Raw genomic sequence first — 13,174 nt, 5'->3', positions numbered from 1 at the left:
CATATTTAGATTCTACATATTTTTCTAATCAAATTTCGTAAACATGTTAAATTTGGAGGTAGAGTTTAAAAAAATTATTTTTTTGTAGCGACCCGACCTCAGACGGTCAAGTCTTTGTGCTTAAGTGTCATCCCTGAATCGGTATGCTGACACACACAGTACTTGAGGATTTATAACAGAGGTAAATCACATGTATAAAGTAACGTAAATACTATTACCTCAATCCAAATAGCGGAAGTAACAAGGTCGTGGATTCCCATCAATACCAACGGCAAAGTTGAGTGTAGAAATCGTAACCCTAACGTATCACTTACTCGTCGTAAGATATCCTGCAATATGAAACGTTGCAGCCCGAAAACGGGTCAGCACATGAAATATGCTGGCAAATTCACACCATAGAGAAATGATGAACAAAGGCTATCACTACATGCATATATGGCTGGTGGAAAAGCTCTATGGTTATAATGTTTTTGCGAAAAGCCAATTTTTCCCTACTGCAAAGGAATAAATTTTATTTAACTATCATGGTGGTTGTGAAACATTGAGATGGTTGACAGCATCTCAATCCCAATTAAGTATCATCATTAACCCAACAAAATTAATTAAAGTAACATGATGATGAGATTCACATGATAATCCAAGAACTAGATACTCAAGATGTCCATAACCGGGGACACGGCTAATCATGATTAGTTTGTACACTCTGCAGAGGTTTGCGCACTTTTCCCCACAAGACTCGATCTCCTCCGTTGGATTTCTCGCACTACTTGGTGTTTGAGAAACGGATGATCGAGACACAGTCTTTCAGAAGCATTTACTCTCTACTCCGGGCAGACCGTTACACCTACAATCCCCCTACATCTGCTAGTCCACCTCTTCAAGAGCTCACACAACTTACTCAACTATGCCAGAGCCCATAATGGCTTGTGGCTGCACACGGAAGTTTCTAGCATGAATAATCTTATGATCCCTTTGAGTCTGGATGGCGATCCATAGGATGATCACACGGGTACTCCGGGATATCCAAAAATACAGGCAACACTGGGTTCTCCAGGTGCCTCAATCCACCCAGTTGTTTATTTAAGTAGCCACCTTAAGTTGAACCATTAATTAACAATCTCACATCTGTCATGGAAAATTCACTCAAACCCAATCCACGTCTACGAGCATAGCATAGCAGTATAAGCATAACGTAATAGTAACTCCCAAGGTTTGAATGGAGGGCAATAGGTTCCTACCTCATCAACTACTTCCCAATACCCACATGTTTTCAATCCTACTCATGCAATGTTTGAGGGTGAAACTAATGCATAAAAACTGGGTATGGAAGGGATATGATCAAAGTGTGAACTTGCCTGCAATGTTGATGAAGATAATTCACACTCATAACTCTTGATAGTTCTACTCGTCACACTCCGTTCAATCTATCGTGAGCGAGCAATAGTAACCACACATAAGCAATCACTCAAAAGATCGGGAAGAACGAAGAAGACAGTTCGGAAAACATCAAAACCAGGCAAATAACTCTTGCAACATAAAAAAAATTCTAACAGTACCAAAATTATGTGAATTTGGCCTTATCAGAAAGTTTAGGTCAAGAGCTTCGATTTGCAGAAAGAATCAACTAAATCGGAGTTACGGAACTCAAGTTATGTTCAAAAGAAGTTTGAATATGAATGTGAACAAAATTCGAAATTTGAAAATTTCAAAAAGTTGACATGACAGGTTAACTAGATAGGTGAAAAGCGAAACTATAGGCGCTGGTTTCATCTAATTTGGATGAATGAATAAAAAGTTATGGCTATTTGAAAAATCAGGGCCAAGTTGTTTTACAGAAAAAATAGTTACGGCTAAAAGAATTTTAGGTCTAACGTATAAATGCAAAGAACGAATAAATATACCTTTATAAGGTATAGAAAAGACAACTTCGGAGTGAGGAGACAACTTCCAAAAGTCCCGCCGGAGAGGAGAGATATATTTTTCTTTAGTGAATCTAGTCAAACCAAAATATTGATTTAACCCGAATCGGATGATTTTTGGAGGCTCTATGGGTCTATATTTATAGGTGGAAAGAGGTTTAGGGGTCAAAGTCTAGGTAATGTGGGACTAAATGTAGACGTAATTAAACGAAACAGAGGAGAACCGCATGGACTTGAAGCCTTCGGCCGCCGCACGCGTACACGGGCAGCAGTTTTTTTTAACAAAAATTGGCCTAAGTAAAAAATTAAAAGGCTGGCTGGGCCTGGCCCATGTAGGAGAGAAGAAAAAATAAAATGATGGGGCGCCCGAGCCACTATGCAGCGCACGTAAGCGACAAATAATTACGGGCCGCATGTATAGTTTTATTTTAAATATTAACAGAAAGGAAAACTGAATAAATAAAAATAAAATAAATTTTAATATAGGCATATAATATATCAAAATTTTCAGAAAAAGATTTCCTACATTATGGGCATTTTTCTAGCATTAAATATATCCACAAAAATTCAAATAAATCAAAGAGTGCTACTGCTCTACTAAAATCCAATAAAAATCATTTTCAAAATATCAAAATTAATTCAAATTTATTTCTCTCCAATTTTCTGTTGTAGGGAATCATGTTACCCTATTTTCCATATATTTTTATTTTGGAGAAAAATAATTTGAAACCCAAATACTCCAAATTAAAAATAATTTCCAAAAGGACTTTAAATTAGATCCTTTTAAACTTCCAACTCATATTTCATATGTTTTGAAGAAGTCATTTTATCTTTTCTCATGAAAATCATTGAATTGCTTGAAGTTTCTGAATTGGAAATATTTTCAAATGATATTCAAATATTTTCAACACCCCTTTTCATTTAAATAAATGGAAGAAGTCATGTCATCTTCTCTCTAGGGTTTTGTATTTGAAAAGAATTTGAATTCACGGAGATCATAAAAGAAAAAAAATGAAAGTTTGGGAAAGCCTTTTTATTCCCTCTCATTTAACTTCCAAAAAGTTTCGAATTTCACTCAATTTCATTCAATCAATCAAATCTATCTATTTAATATAACATTCCAAAATTTAGAATTTTGGGATGTTACATTTTTAAAGCATTCGATATGCGCTGCTTGTTGACCAAGGTTCCTGCAAAAGTGAAAATCTGACTTAAACCTAGCCTGCGGGTTGATTATCACAAACATCTGGGGTCTTCTGCAAAAGAAAAAAAAGTCTTACTTTAAGTTGGACCGCGTGCGTTGATTACCCGAAACATCAGAAGTTTTTCTGAAGGATGATGACGGATGATGGAGATGGTTGATGCCATTGTCCCCTTGCACGTGGTGGCGAAGATGGCGACCTCCTCCTTGCCAATTACCCCTCCGGATGCCATCCGGAGGCTAGGGTTTTGCGTTCTGGATGAATTTCTGGTGTGCGTATACGTGTGATCCCCAATTCAATTCCACAGAGGTGGAAGGCGGCGTTGGCTGGTACATGCACTAGTACGAGAGCCTGCACTCATACAAAACATTGCCTTGCGCTCTGGAAGCGCTGCGCAACCTCCAGTTTTCTCTAAATAGCTTCAGTCTTTTATGGTGGTTATTAATCACATAGATTGATGTGATTTTTCCTAGAATTTTTTCCTTAGTGCTCCAAATGCTTCCAAAAACACATCCGGGGGGAAATCGACAAAAAGAGGTGCGCAACGAAAGGATTATCGAGCATTGGGCGGAAGGATCACTAGAATATGTATGCCTTCATTGCAATGCAGGAGTAATCACCTAGTGTGTTTTTTATGTACAAATAATTTTTATTTACATGCACTATTCATTGTTTTATGTCTAATAATCAACGCACAGATGATGTAACTTCCCGCTCAAAACAACGAAAAGTAGGGTGGGCCCAAAGACAACGAAAAAAGAATACTATGCTACCAAATTTAGCGCCACCCTTCTCCAGATGCTATACAAGTTATAACGTACAATATTTGAAACAACGTTTTGCAAAAAAGTGCCAATCTTTATTTCTTGACAGCAATCTAAAGTTCCAGACCAAAAGAAACCGCATCCAGAATGAGCACGGGGACAAGGCCATCGTGGCTGACGGGTACGACAAGGAGGAGGAGCTCTGGGTAATGGGTGTCAGCTGCAGTGCGAACGGCGATACGAAGCAACTACTTGGAGAGGGCATGAGGAGACTTGAGCTACTTGGTGGCTGACAATAGCGAGGAATAGCCTGTCACCTACGTCGCTACTTGGAGACTGGATGAAGAGAGGTTAGCTACTTGGTGGCTGACTTGTCGGTGCCGACAGCTGGCTGACATGGTCACTGGCTTGCTTGAGTTGGAGGCCTGCACACCGCCGCTAGATTGGAAGGATCCACCACCGAGAAGCAGCAATTGCTCACAAAACCGCCGTTGCCGCCTTCGCTCGCGAAACGCCGTAGCCACTGCGGGTCAAGAGACGCCACTGCCTCCGCCGTCCTTACTCATGACCATCGAACTGGGGATTGGGTCAAGGAACTGAGGAATGGGCGGGCTAGGGTAGGTCTTGATGGGCGTTTTAGAGAGAGTTAGAGTGAGCTGGGTGGGTCGATGGGCTGCAGCCTGTGGTGTGTTGTTGTCGGGTGCACCGTGCATGCTATAACGCTATGACGTTATTGTGTTTAGCGAGATTTAGCGGTGCTATAGTGCACTTAGAGCATCTCTAGCAGATCCACTAAAAGCCCTCCGGCTTAGAAAATTCCGGCCAATATGCGGTTTTTGCCTTCCATACATCCCGAACAGGCACCGTATATCAGCTCGGTTCGAAAAAAAATATCGAGGGATCCAGATATGTGCCCCCTCCGCCGACGGTACCGGGGGCATTTAGGGCTACCGCCCCCCCCCCCCCCCCCGCGCGCGCGCGTTCCCCTCCGCCGGTAGGCGTAGCCAATGTCGGCGAGCAGTTTCTCGCTCCTCTCTACTTTTTCTCCGTCTCCGGTAGATCGATGGTCGACGGATCCAGCCGCGGTCGTGGCCCGAGTGAAAGTCGTGGCAGCCACGTCCGTGCGCTGTTGAGCAAGCATGCCTGCCACGACACAGAAGCTGGAAGCTCCACCCGCGCCATGGTGATGGTCTCCAGCTCCAGCGACGATGAGCACGAGGCACGACGCAGTGGAGATCAACGCAGGATGGTACCACACCCGACTCTACTGGAGCGGCAGGCGAGACATGTGGGCCGACATCTTGCCCCACATCAAGAGGTGCTGCGGCGCCGCCGCCGAATACGTTACCAGCGCGCGGCGGCGAACTACGAAAGAAGGTGCTCAGGGCCTCCTCGAAGCCGCCAAGAAGGAGCACAAGCTCGCGTGGGCGCTGCGCAAGTCTGTCGTCAAGCACTACCTCAACTATGATGAGTGAGCACGGCGGCGAGAAATTTTAACAAACTAGGGTTAGGGTTAGGTCTCCATTAGTATGTAATCCTTTCGTATGTTAGTATGAACTCTGCTTGATGAACTCGTTTTCGCTTGTGAATTGTGTTCGTGATGAACTGCTGCATGATCTCACTAAAAAAATCGCGTGAAATAGGTTTTTGAATTATCCAGTGCCATTTTGTGTATCTGTTCTGCGTGACGAATTTGCAACACGTAAAACCAGTTTTACGGTTTGGGATTTTTAGGAGATCTGCCCATTAGGGAGACGTTATAGCGACGCTATAACAGCGAAATAGGGCGCTAATTTTTCCTTTGCTAAAACACATTTTCCATCGAGAGGCGCCTTCTGCACAGCGAAAACGCCTTCCGTATTCCGGTTCATCCAAGCAACACAAGACATACGAGCTCCTGTCGAGCCCTTCCCCCGCAGCCAGCGTCGGAGTAGACGGGAATGGCTTCCCGCCTCATAACCAGATCAACGGCCGCGGCCCTCCTCTCCCACCTCCGCTCCAGGACGCCGAATCCTACCCACCACCTCCCCACACATGGAGCTGCCATGTCCTCCCTTCTGGGACCCACTCACGGCCTTCGTGCCACCGTCGGATCACGCCCCCTCCTCGAGCCGACTCGGTGGTTCTCTTCGCCGGCGCCGGTGGTGGAGGCGCCGAGGACGGTTGACGGCCTGACTGTGGACTCTATTGCCGACAAGGGCTGGACGATCCTCGCCGACGCCGAGAGCGACTGGCGCAGCCACGCCGCCGCCGTCGCGCAGTCCATCAGGCTTATTAAGAAGCGTCTCAAGGTCCAATCTTGTACGATACTTGTTGCTCTCTGTCTTTCGTACTCGAAATCGATCAGGGCGTCGAGTGTTATTGATTTCTAGGGCTGGGATGTGCATCTGATGTGCTTGTTTCTCTCGGGCATATCGACAAACACCTACCGTTCGTTCTCAGGTGCACGCGTATGTGTGTGGGCTTGTGCAGCGATCTCTGTTCACGCACATTTTTGCATAGTTCCAGGCAGAGTGGCGCAGGATCAGGTGTTGGAATATGTTTATGTGGACTTACACATTTTTGCATAGTTGCTGGTAGAGTGGCGGTGGATTTTTTGGATAAAGGGCGATTTTATTAACTCAAAAATGTAGCATCAAGTGGATACAAAGCATTATGAGCAACACCCGGCCTCTGCCGTTCGTTCTCAGGTGCACGCGTATGTGTGTGTGCTTGTGCAGCGATCTCTGTTCAAGCACATTTTTGCATAGTTCCAGGCAGAGTGGCGGTGGATAGGTGTTGGAATGTGTTTGTGTGGACTTACCGCTGTAAACTTCTTGAATTGGGTTTTAATTTCGCAGTGGAAATGGTTACTGGAGAGGTCGAAGCAGTTGGCTGTGGTATTGGAGAAGCCAGACCTTTGGGAGGATCCAGTTTTTGCTGGGAATGTTAGTCGTGAACAAGGCGAGCTCATGGGCAAGATTAAGTCAGTGAACCAATTTGAGCAACAATTGATGGAGCACATCGACATGTTGAGGCTTGCACGTGAAGAGGGTGACAATGAACTCGAGACGGTGAATACATTGCTTCTTTTACATAATTACATTGTATTGAGCTCCAAACACACTTACATGGATCTTTGCTGGAACCCTTCATGGTGCAAGCTAGCTGCTTATTTTATAGCCCGGTTAACTGTCCTGTGCAGGAATCCATGAGAGCATTGGCCGATATGAGAAGAGATGCAAAGGAGAAAGAACTCAATGCATTGCTTTCTGGAGATAATGACGTTTACCCTTGCTTCATTGAGGTATGTTCTTCACATTATCTTAAGCAATTCCTATTTCTTAGTGCAGTGCTCACTCTATAACTCTGTAGACTGTACATTAGCCCGAAAAATTGGAACAGTAATGTTTCTTTTAAGCTTCATAGTGATGTTATTTGTGGCATTCCTTGCATGATCCCATAACCAGGTCCAAGCAGGAGCCGGAGGTGTTGAGAGCATGGATTGGGCTGCCATGGTTATGAACATGTACAGATCATGGGCTCAGCGACGAGGATACAGAGTCACTGTAATAGAAGAAATTCCTGGTGAACTAGCAGGAATCAAGGTTTGCTTGTTTTATTTTTTCATTGCTTCCCATCACTCAATCCAGTCAGTTCACCACTTAATGCATAATTAGTGCCAGTTTTATCCATTTCTAGAGATGAAAACGAATGTGAAATCAAGCCATGTGCACATTAAGCTCTCATTTATTTTTACAATCTCTTAACTTTTCATTTGAGGACGATTTTAGCAAACTGTTGATCTTATACCGAATACCTGCTATTCCAGAGGGCTACTATCAAAGTTGATGGTGAGTATGCATTTGGATATGCCAAATCTGAAATAGGAGTTCACAGATTAGTGCGGATTTCTCCATTTGACAGTGGAAAGCGGCGGCACACTTCCTTTGCTGCTGTTGCTGTAATACCTATTCTTGGTGAGGCCTCTAGCCGATACCAGATAAACGAATCAGATCTTCGGATTGAACGCTTCCGTTCTGGTGGACCTGGCGGCCAGCATGCCAACACCACAGAAAGTGCTGTTAGAATTGTGCACATCCCAACTGGTACAACGGCAACTTGTCAAAATGAAAGGTAGTTTTGATGCATTTAGAATTCAAATATTTAATCATAGCTCAAGAAAAATATATTTATAAATCTGTTGAATATAACCAGCACTGTTATCATATGCTCCCTCTGTCGGGAATTACTTGTTGTAGAAATGGATGTATCTAGACGTATTTTAGTTCTAGATACATCCATTTTTATTCATTTCTGCGACAAGTAATTCGGGACGGAGGGAGTATCTCTTAACTGGTAATCAATAGGGACTTCCTGAATCCTTTGCTTGAGTAGAACATATGTGTACTGACTTGTTTAAGAAAAATGCAGGTCACAACATATGAATAGGGCATCAGCAATGGCGGTGCTTCAATCTAGGTTGGACCAGCTTGAGATTACCCGTCAAGCGCAGATGAATGCAGAGCACACACAATCACTCTCTGAAATAAGCTGGGGAAACCAAATAAGATCGTATGTGCTACAGGTGAGGCTTCCATCTTTTGAGATTAATAAGATTAGGTTAACTTCTTTGGCAAGGATAAACTTAGAACTTTAGCTTGCATTATCTACTCCTCTGCATTCATCAGCCCTTTTACATTGTTTGCGTCATCACATGCTGTTGATTGAGAATCAAGAAAGAAGCTGCACCGTACAAACTTTGCCATGCAGCTACATTGCTCAGTATGTGTTTTACTTCAATTTTCTGCCATGAAGCTTTATAGTAAATAGAAAAAAATGCGAAAAATATCATAGCGTTTGGCTATTAAAATAGTGAAACGAGTTAGCATAGAGTGTAGATAGATGTTCCTGAATGTAAAATCGTAAGCTTGTGGCATATTTTTATCATTGTTCTTCAGATCAAACTCATATGTTTTCCTTTTTTGTAGCCATACCGTATGGTGAAAGATCTCCGGACAAACTATGAAGTGTCTGATCCCGATTCAGTCCTGGAAGGCGACCTGGACGATTTCATACTGAGCTTTTTGTCATTATCATTGAATAAAGCTGATGAAAGTGTCTGAACACAAACCATGTTTATCATGTATTGTTAGCACCAGCAGACTGTGACAGTGCCCAACTGACAGTAAGAGGGGCTATTATTTTCTTTACTACACTGACAAATACAACGGACATCTTGAGTGGCGAAAGGTGCGGAATAATTGTCAAACGCAAAAATCAGAGCTAGTTTCCTAGTACGAATGTTTTAGTCTATATCCTGGTAGTTAGGGTAGGTAATGTAGCGGAAATGTGGTTGATTAGAGAGGCAATATAATGAAACTATGATTGATTGTTGGCCTATATTTTCATTTTATATTGCTGTTGCGAAGGGTGATCGAACAGTCTTTATTCCAGTTCTACATGAGTCATTCCCCTGCAAATATTGTGTTACAATTGCAAGGAGGTGCTGCTAGTGATCTGACTTGAAACAAAATTTGATTTGTCAGGTTCGGTGTCTGGGATAAGGTGCCATTTTTTTTTGCTCATGTTCAGATGCATGGAGGCGACCATATACAGTATTTTCTTGTACTGTACTTCATAGTATCAGTAGTTCCAGTATTCATCCTGCCACTCTGCTTACCAATGTAGCTTTTCCTTTTTTGCATTGCCGTCTGAAATAAGCTGCAAGCTTTCTGTTGCTCTCGCTGGAGGTGAAGAATGAAGCATGCGTACGAGTGAGCACAGCAGCATCCATTTGAATGCTACTAACATGACTTACATTTCACAATGGTGGCGGTGGCTACAGCTACATCTTACATAGTCTTAGACAAAATCTTGTCTGTAAAGTAGGACGTGTTGCATGTTCTGATCTCTTCACGTTCATATCCAAACCAATCCAAGGATCGAGTTGATCATTAGACACTAGGGCTTGGCGGCCCTGAACTCTGGGTGCAGGAGGCGGCCGATCTGCTCGTCGTCGGCGTCCAGCGGCCGCCCGGTGTCGTTCCTGACGCGCCGCACGGCCGTGGTGTTGAGCGACTCGTGCTGGAACCCGTAGAGGCCGAGTATCTGGTCGTCGGCGAAGTTGAGCGCGCGCTCCATGCCCTGACGGCACCGCACGGCCCCGTAGCTCGCGCTCTGCTCCCCGCACGGCTTGCACCCGACGAAGTGCGTCACGAGCGGCCACCGGTTGTCGCCGAGCCCCGGCCGCCCCTTGCTCCGCATCTCCTCGTACCGGTCCACGATCCCCTCCCAGAACCCGTGCAGGAGGTAGGAGCTCTCCAGGAACACCTTGCCGCCCCACCTGCCGCGCTCCGTCACCAACAGGTACACCAGCGCCGACTGGTCGTCGGCCTCGTAGGCCCCCCGGTTGGACAGCGCCTCCGCGAAGACCTTCCCGTACCTGTCGCGCACCGGGCCGCGCGGCCCCATGCGCGCCCACGCGTCCAGGAGGTCCAGCGACCACTGGCAGTTGCGGATCACGAAGCTGCCGGCGTTGGTGCCTAGCCAGTTCTTGGCGCCGTACACCACGTCGTCCCAGCCGTGGAGCAGCAGGTTGTGCCGCGCGTACTTGCCCCACGGCGGCTCGAACAGCATGTCCGTGAACACCACGTCCGAGTCCACCCACCAGAGGAGCTCCACCTCCGGGTGCGCCACCATCAGCGCGCGCAGCAGCGGCAGCTTCGTCCAGAACCCGTTCATCTCGGCGTCCAGCACCGCGTTGCTGTAGAAGATGTCGAAGCCGTGGACGCGGCAGTAGTCCGCCTTGTTCTTGAATGCCCGGAGGAGCACGTGGTCGCCCTCCGGGTCCTTGCACCGGCGCGGCGACGAGCCGGTGACCACGAGCACCCGAGGCCGCCCCGGCGCGACCAAGGCCGGGAACCGAGGGTGCGCCGCGAGCCAAGCCGCTCTGCGGGCGTCGTAGTCGGACACGTTCGGGCCGAGCGAGTAGGGCCGGTCGGTCAGCTGGCGCAGCGGCGGGAGCTGCTGTTGCTCCTCGCTGGGAACAGCCGCCACCGCCGTCGCTAGCGCACTGGCCGGAGCGTCCCGGTCGCCGTCGCGGCGGGCGTACTCGATGCGGATGCGTGGGAGCGCCAGGTCGGCCGTGAACAAGAAGAGCGCGCACGGCGCGACGATGAACATGACGATCGGGATGATCGGGACGGCGAACAGCAGCTTCTGCCGTGCTCGCCTCTCGGCCGACACTTGCTGGTCATGCTGGCCGCCGGCGTGCTCCTCCGCCATCGCCGAGGACGGAAGAGGCATGCATGCGCTAGCGGCTGCACCCTACGCGCTCGACTACTCTATGCATGACTATGACGCTGCACCACTCCTGGTTAAATCAGAGAGGCGATGACGCGTCGGGTTTGGAGGTTCCGTTGTTTTTGCGACGGCGGCCGGCGCCGGCTGGTGTTGGAGTCTTTGTGAATGCCTGCCATAGAAGAATATGCTCCTGCACTCCTGCTCATTGCAAGTAGTTGTGCACATGTAAAAGTGGTAGGTGCATGTGCCCGAATGGCGCACCCAACCAAAACAAGTTAATCCATTTCCTAATTGCACAAGATGCGCCGCTTGAGCAATGGTAATAACCCATATTTTCCGCGTTGACGGCAAATGCTGTCGTTGCAATCCTAGCTAGTTTTCACTGTAGCGGTTTCACCATGGATGTTTGTATATGGAATTATGGATGCGATTGCTAGCTGTGGACAAAAAGGGTGCACATATGGGCTGCCTAACTAGGTCTCTGTTCATATCTCGTGACAATCCACACGAGGAGAATGTCCCAACATAACCTTCACAGCTCGGATTAGCCAACAACAACGAACATGTGTTGTCCTTCAAGCCTTTGTACTGAAAGAAGGTGATTTGTCATCCGGATCATCGCTTGGACTTTGTCTTGGTAGGAAGCAATCATTGATTGTTTTGAATTTTTAGTCTTCTCATTATTATTGGATTTTCCTAGATCAACCACATTTTGCGAGATTGTTTTGTTGGAAGGGAGAGAGGGATTGTTGCGGAATATGATGGATGTATTATTAAGCCTCGAGGGCGAGTATATATTGAGTACAAGATTTGGAGGGTAAGAAGCCTCTCCTGAAGATAAGGTAGGAGAAGGATTACAAATCCTAGACTACCAAATACAAGTAACCCAAATATATCTCTAACATCCCCGGCAGTCGTAGCGGTAGCGTCGCACACAACAGTAACGTCGCAAACGGTCAGACCGGAGAGAATAGCAGCCGACGGGCTGACATCCTCCCGCAGTCGTAGCGGGAGCGTCGTGGACGGTGTCGCGCCACGGACACGTTGACTGTAGAGGAAGCCGACGAGTTGCTCAAGCGGATGATAGCCCTTTGTGCCGATGTCGAGGTAGCCGAGAGCGTAGGGTGGTGTATCCGTGGTTGAGGTAGCCGTGCGAAGAACGCTGTGATCAATGTCGAGTCGGGTAGCCGGTGTCGAGGGAGTCGCCGTGTAGGCGCGGACGCAAGGAGGCGCCGAGTTAGTCATGGGCGCAGTGGTGTCGAGGTAGGGGTGCACCGGGAGGTAGACGGTGTTGACAAAGCATCGCGCCGAGTTTGCCAAGCCTGAGGACACGTCGTGCACGAAGGCACGCATCGTGTTGCCAGCACCGGGCATGGGTAGACGAGGGACCTGAATGAGCTGTACGCCATGTCGGAGAAGTCAGAGGGGCCAGCAGAGAAGAACTCGACGATGATTGTGGCGTCCATCGGCGCGGGGCCGATGTCACCAACGGTGGTCGGGGTAGATGACGGCGACGGGCTGGTGCTGGACGAAGATGAAGGGGGTGGACGGGCAGCGGTGGCGGCTATGGAGGTAGCGGCGGCAGCGGCCGAAGAAGAGCGGCGGCGGCGGCCTGACGGCAGCGGTAGCGGCTAGGTTAGTAGTGCGGCGGCGATGTTCGAAGTAGGCGAGGAACCCGACAGCGCGAGAAGACTGGTGCGGACAGCGTTCCCATGCCAAGGGAGGCTGATACCATGTTAGAAGGGAGAGAGAGATTGTTGCGGAATATGATGGATGTATTATTGAGTCTCGAGGGCGAGTATATATTGAGTACAAGACTTGGAAGGCAAGAAGCCTCTTCTGCAGATAAGGTAGGAGAAAGATTACAAATTCTAGATTACTAAATATAAGTAACCCAAATACTCCCTCCGTCCAGAAATACTTCTCCGAGGAATGGATATATCTAGATGTATTTTAGTTCTAGATACATCCATTTGTATCCATTTCCACGATAAATATTTCCGGA

The 13,174-nt window shown here is 47.1% G+C and overlaps 2 protein-coding genes across 3 annotated transcripts; one reads left to right on the top strand and one right to left on the bottom strand.

Annotated features, from left to right (window-relative positions):
* Positions 1–5,745: 5,745 nt before the first annotated feature.
* LOC123097685 (peptide chain release factor PrfB2, chloroplastic) lies at positions 5,746–9,587 on the top strand. Of its 2 annotated transcripts, XR_006447403.1 has the most exons (8): positions 5,746–6,176; positions 6,726–6,938; positions 7,070–7,171; positions 7,335–7,472; positions 7,697–8,001; positions 8,299–8,452; positions 8,856–9,117; positions 9,414–9,587. XR_006447403.1 is itself a non-coding variant. In XM_044519496.1 (7 exons), exons 1-7 carry the CDS (start codon positions 5,826–5,828, stop codon positions 8,988–8,990), a joined length of 1,398 nt encoding a protein of 465 aa, XP_044375431.1. In that variant the 5' UTR covers positions 5,746–5,825; the 3' UTR covers positions 8,991–9,267. The 2 variants fall into 2 exon arrangements, 1 of the variants encoding a protein (XP_044375431.1); XM_044519496.1 differs by lacking the exon at positions 9,414–9,587 and having other exon boundaries at positions 8,856–9,267.
* A 61-nt stretch (positions 9,588–9,648) lies between these two features.
* LOC123097686 (probable glycosyltransferase 4) lies at positions 9,649–11,172 on the bottom strand. Its single transcript, XM_044519497.1, has one exon. It carries the CDS (start codon positions 11,170–11,172, stop codon positions 9,829–9,831), a length of 1,344 nt encoding a protein of 447 aa, XP_044375432.1. The 3' UTR covers positions 9,649–9,828.
* Between the last annotated feature and the right edge of the window lie 2,002 nt (positions 11,173–13,174).

This window comes from Triticum aestivum, chromosome 4D, assembly GCF_018294505.1.
Source record: "Triticum aestivum cultivar Chinese Spring chromosome 4D, IWGSC CS RefSeq v2.1, whole genome shotgun sequence".
In the NCBI taxonomy this organism is placed as follows: Eukaryota; Viridiplantae; Streptophyta; class Magnoliopsida; order Poales; family Poaceae; genus Triticum; species Triticum aestivum.
This window is presented reverse-complemented; position numbering and strand designations above follow the sequence as displayed.

Coding starts and splice junctions, on each gene's coding strand:
- LOC123097686 (XM_044519497.1), bottom strand. CDS start 11,172: ATGCCTCTTCCGTCCTCGGCGATGGCGGAGGAGCACGCCGGCGGCCAG.
- LOC123097685 (XM_044519496.1), top strand. CDS start 5,826: ATGGCTTCCCGCCTCATAACCAGATCAACGGCCGCGGCCCTCCTCTCC. Junction 6,177..6,725: donor TTATTAAGAAGCGTCTCAAG/GTCCAATCTTGT, acceptor TTAATTTCGCAG/TGGAAATGGTTACTGGAGAG. Junction 6,939..7,069: donor GTGACAATGAACTCGAGACG/GTGAATACATTG, acceptor TGTCCTGTGCAG/GAATCCATGAGAGCATTGGC.